The following is a 5,543-nucleotide window of genomic DNA, read 5'->3' on the forward strand; positions in this document are numbered from 1 at the left end:
CTTTAACACATTAGGAATGCCTTTGTAAGTAAGAAATAAATAAATCAGAAAAAGTGTTTAATTTTGGAGTCAGTCTATCTGTTCATATTATTTCAAGGATAACTTTAGTCTGCTCAGAGATGCTGTCGGCCATGAAGGATTTCAATATAAGTCACCATTACAACACTTTGCACAAAGCTAAATTTAAGAAATTTACTGAAGTCACGGGTATTTAAACAGCGACATTTTACCAAACCCACAACCACGCAGGATTTATTTTTTTGTTTGTTTCAAATGTTTTGTATGTGTATCAATTAAACAAGAGTACAACTGTTATACATTCATTTTGGTTTAATAAACTCATAAAAATCTTTTAAATAGCAGTTTTGTTACATATGGGCAAGTGTACAGCGCTGTGTAGCCCTTTGGTAGTGTCAACAAAAAATGTGGCCGTTACATTGTTTAAGTTGCCCATCCCTGAAATAATTCATTACCTATCCTACAGATCTGAATATCATGTATTTCAGCAATATGATGTTTAATGCACTACTGGTTAGATGCCAAACTGCGTTCTTTTGCGTTATTGTACATCTGTAATGACAATAAAGTTTAATCTAATCTAAATATGAGAATAAAATCATACACTAGCAAATCTTTTTAGAAAGTGAAAATCTGTTGAAAATTTTACAGCACTGCCATTTTCTTTTTTTATGCATTTGAATTCCGAATGTTAGGTGTTTGAATCAGTATGATTCATGACGGAGGAAAATGAATGCCAATGTCTGCTGTTAATACTAGAAAATCATTGCAATTCACCCTCTGCATGCATTAAATATCTGTTGAAAATGTCTGCAATCCATCAAAAAAAAAATCATTGAGTTATTTCGGTTTGGATCAAAGCAGAGAATCAAGCATCACACCGACACTGACAAGCTGCTGCTAGAATGAATAAAAAAAGTCTGCTTTTTCCTCAGCCTTTTGAACTGAAAACAGAGAATATGGCTTTAAGGACTTCTTACCCTCTTTTTGCTCTCTCTGGCTCTGTGTGTAAGAGGGCCCTTTCAGTATTCCACACTTGAGCGTTTTATGCTTAATCCTCCTTCTTCAAACTGTAAGGGAGAGTAGAGATGAAATATGGGGAGGAGGGAGGGAGGAACCATCTCCAAATGCCAGTGGACGTGATTTAGTCTTAGTACCCAGAGAGTACAGGCCAGATGGTGAGTTTAGGAAGCCTGAAATCTCAGCACCTGGCAAAGTGTTTCCGAGGCATGGCATTAATCAACAACTTACCCAACTCCCTGCATATACATTATGCTCATTTTGCGCTATGGGGGCGGCAAACAGAGATCTTATTTATTCCAGAAATAATTGCCTAAAGTCATCCTCGCCATCAAACATATTTCCCTCTGGACTCAAAACAAAAGCATTTAATGAACTGAATCGTGTTCTGTGAAGTTTGTTGTCTTCGATGGAGTGACTTAAACTTACTCTGAGGGCCCTTTTCTACCTCAGTAACTTAGTTGGACAGTTTTCATATTAGTTGTAAAACACTTCATTGCCCGGCTGCGCCTCTTCGTCACTACAAAAGACAGCAACACCGTGACTAAGTGGMATTTTGAACCTTGTGGAGTGTCAGGTGAGGTGCGTGAGTGCACTCTAATGTTTTATGAACACATCTACTCTTTTCATTGCCGTTTGAGCTCCCGTTGTTCCAAGTTTGGCACGGAGTCAGACTGTTTCACCTGCCTGCAGAACGAGCCACTTTGCATTAGCTTATGTATCCTAACACCTGAATAATTCCTCTGGACGTTTTTTTTTTATTTTCTTTTTATGGCATGAACATGTTAATGTATAATTGATGCTCTGAGGAGACAAACTGCCGACATCTTCATTTAGGTGCCTTTGGCAGACAGAGGGAGAGCYGTTTCACTTGATTTGTTAGTTTTAAAGTGTACAATTTCATGGCTGAGGAGAAAAAAAAAGACCTGAGGTAATCATGAATAGCGTTAGCTCACCGGCACAATGGCAGCAGACGATGGCTGTACAGATTGATCGGCATTTGTTTGTGTTTCTTCTCGCAGTCTACCCTGAAAGGAGCTAATCTCACAGTCTTCGGCTGCCTTAACCACGGGATGCCTCTCTTCTTGCGAGAAAACTCATCACTGAAATGTGAATCAGGTACGTCAAATTTTTTTCCTTTTAAGAAAATAAGAAATTTTCCAGCACAGTAATTCTTAAATTAACAGTTTAAATTATGTTTTATATATTTTTTAGAATCGGTGGCTGGCTTTTTCCTCTCTGTGAATGTTTCTGCTAATATTACCAAGCTGAGGATTCCCTACCCACAAACAGGCACTTGGTACCTCAGTCTGCGCTCTCTGTGTGCCACTGAACATGGGTGAGATTTATCTACATAAAAACCATTTAAAAAAAGAAAAAAGAAACTTCAAATTTGCATTTTTATAATGTGTAAATATATAACATATTTAAAATAGCTTCAAATTTAAAATAACGTTTCATTCTGAGCAGGTTGATGAGCTAACACATGTCAAACTCAAGGCCCGCGGGCCAAATGTGGCCTACCAAGGGGGACACCCCCCAAAAAATACAGATAAACAAAACAACAAAATATATATCTTTTCTTAAAATGAAAATTGTTTTTATATCAGTGGTAAACTTTAAATGTAAATGCAACAAATATATGCAACAAAATAAACAAATTGAAAAGGTGAAGGATAATACTCTTCCTGCCCCTGAGATGTTTTTTTTCTAAAGTTTATCAATTTCGTTTAAAAAAACAAAACAATTTCTATATTATGACGTGTAATCTCAAATAAAATGAAAGGCAGCAAAAAGAATAAAAAAATCTTATATCTGCCCCACCAAAAAATTTAATTTCCAAAAAATTAATTCAAACAATAATCTTCAAATAACAAAAACAATACAAATAACAAAAAATGTTAACACCCTTTTAAGTAACTGGATAGCGCAGTATTAATGTCTCAAAATAAGCTGCTTCAAAGTCAGCATTGACCATAAACTGCATCTCCCATAATGCATGTTGATTATACATGGGAATTCCCTGTAGGAAACTGGGAGAGTTCAGAATTTAAGACGGCAGCTCACCACAACTCATCAGTGAGCAAAACTCTCTTACTTTTACTTTTAATAGTATTTCTGTAGTATTTATTTTACATTTAGTCAGTCACACACATAATGCATTTTGCAGTGTTTGGACGTGTTAAAATACTGTTTCTATGCAGGAAATACCATGTAGAGCTCAGTTATTGTTTGTTAGCGGTGCTCAGCTGTAGCAATGAGACAAGTTGAAGTTTAAAAATAAAACAACTCAATTATTTACAACAATTTACCCTTCGAGGGCCACCATAACGCTCATGTGGCCCTCTGTGAAAATGAGTTTGACACCCCTGAGCTAATGGCTCCAGTGGTGCCCAATCCTGTTTTTGAGGGGCCACTACCCTGCATGTTTTAGATGTTTCTCTGCTTTGGCACACTTTAATTTATTTGAGTTTAAATGAATGAGGAATTAACAAGCTTCTGCAGGACTTAAAGACCTGCTGAAGATCGTGGATACAACTAAAACATGCAGTATAATGGTCATTAAAGACCAGGATTAGGTGCCATTTTGCTAGTCCAAGCGAGGCCAAGARAAAAGTTYATTACTGCCATTTTAAAACAACTCCAACCTCCAAATTCTGAAAGCATCTCATGCTTCTTTCAACTATCTTGAAATTATTTGTTTGAAGTGCTGCAGAAAGCCTCAGTAGTATCGGTTTTCCTCCAAACTGAAGCTAATAAAAAGGCTATCTATTACAGGTAAGATATTCTTTGTTTGTGATTGTAATGAGCTTTCAACAGAACCCCACTTCATAATTAAAACAAACAAACAAACAAAGGTGAAATAGGGTTGAGCCGATCCTTCTGACAGCACGTCTTGGTAGGAAAGGGAACAGTCTCTCAGAATAACTAACCCCATCTTAAAAATGGAAGCTTCTGTATAAACTGTGTTCTCTGCAGGGTTCATCCCAGAATATCTAAAAAAACATGATTTACAAGCAAAAATTCACTGAGTGAAGTTGGCTGAATGTTGCTCATAAATTTTTGATGGTCTCATAATCAGTTCAGGCTTTCGTCCCGACGCCCCACAGCAACCTCCGTGAGACAATATTTACAGTCTATCGCAGGAAGATCATCACAAAACAAGATGTTAAATATTTGTCATATCACATCTTCTAAATATTTTCATTAAGACATCWAATGGTTTGCATTTTTTTTGTAAGTTTTAAGGTATTTGGCTTTCATCAGATTGAGCTGTTGTGCCAAACATTTAATGACCCAAAAATGTGAACAGGATTGAATTAGGATGTTTTTTTTTTCTCCCCCTGGCTCTCCTGAGAGTTCCAGCTGAATTTGAATTACAGATATTAACAGATGGTGTGGGACATGTTCTCATCCTCACTCCAAAGCTTAGCGGAGGTACGGAAATGGTGACAGCGTTCACAAAGCTCTGTGTTACATTTCACACTTTTAAACACGCTAAATCAGTCCAGTCTTGCTATAGAAAAGGAGCGGCGCTGCGACTGGTGACAGTTCCTTTTCAAAGCTGTAATTARGTTGTTTGAAACAATGCACGAATCAAACAGGGAGCAATTTTATCATTAAAAAAAAGTGTTGTAAAGGGAAATAAGAAAAAYAACACGTTACTTCCTGGAGTTTTATTTTCTGTTGCTGACAAACTCTTTTTGTTTTAGAAATAAACACAAATTTAACAAKTGCTGTTGCTTTTAGGTGAATAGCAAAATATTCATTATTTTTTCTTTCTAACACTCGTTTGGAAACGATAATGACGCAGTTTTCTCTGATTACATGTGGAGCAATTGAGAAAAATTCAGTTTTAGTTACTAAATCAAAATGGCTCATTAGGATTAAATTATTATTATTTTTGTCTGTAGAACACAAGGAATTTGCTTTTGTATATCCATAAGTAAGCTGGAAGCCTATTAAATTAAATTCACGTCTTTGAAATAGAAAATTACGTTTTAATGATTATYCCATCTTAAAGAACAACACAGTCAGCTCCAGTGAAATATTCCTTTCTGTGTAATATTCTAACTAGAAGAAATGTTGAGGACCAATCCGGGGACTGGCCACAGCTCCAARATGACTTTGTAACAATCAAACAAAAGAAAAGTCTGTGCTTTCATGTGAAAATTATATAAAAAAAGTTGTTTGAAGAAAACCAAAGCTGCTGCCAGTGGCTCAATATGGTCACKATCGTAAGCACACACCTAAGTCTGCAACTTCCTGACAGCCAAGTTAATGAGAGACAGGRAAACAGTGGCTGTACAGAAAACTGAGTCAGATCTTAAAACGTCCCGAGTCGTGAGCAGCAGAGAACTCAGGTGTGAATTCCTCTGGTTCTAGTMTTTTATGTTGGAGAGTAAAAATGAAGCTTTGCTTCCATTTTTGAAGAGATTTTCGAGTTAAAATATTTGATTTCTCTTTGATTTCACAGAAATAGCTTAGTTAATTAAGTATTTTAT

At 36.3% G+C, this 5,543-nt stretch overlaps 1 protein-coding gene across 2 annotated transcripts in view; it reads left to right on the forward strand.

The window, feature by feature from the left end:
• Window positions 1-5,543, forward strand: part of tmem8b (transmembrane protein 8B) — a 36,887-nt gene that overhangs the window by 14,377 nt on the left and 16,967 nt on the right. For both annotated transcript variants that reach the window (XM_014028840.1, XM_014028841.1), the window contains exons 7-8: window positions 2,061-2,157; window positions 2,254-2,377. In XM_014028840.1, the coding sequence (XP_013884294.1) occupies window positions 2,061-2,157; window positions 2,254-2,377 (221 nt within the window). The remainder of the gene's footprint in view (window positions 1-2,060; window positions 2,158-2,253; window positions 2,378-5,543) is intronic.

The sequence above is a fragment of the Austrofundulus limnaeus genome, unplaced genomic scaffold, assembly GCF_001266775.1.
Source record: "Austrofundulus limnaeus strain Quisiro unplaced genomic scaffold, Austrofundulus_limnaeus-1.0 Scaffold819, whole genome shotgun sequence".
Lineage (NCBI taxonomy): Eukaryota > Metazoa > Chordata > Actinopteri > Cyprinodontiformes > Rivulidae > Austrofundulus > Austrofundulus limnaeus.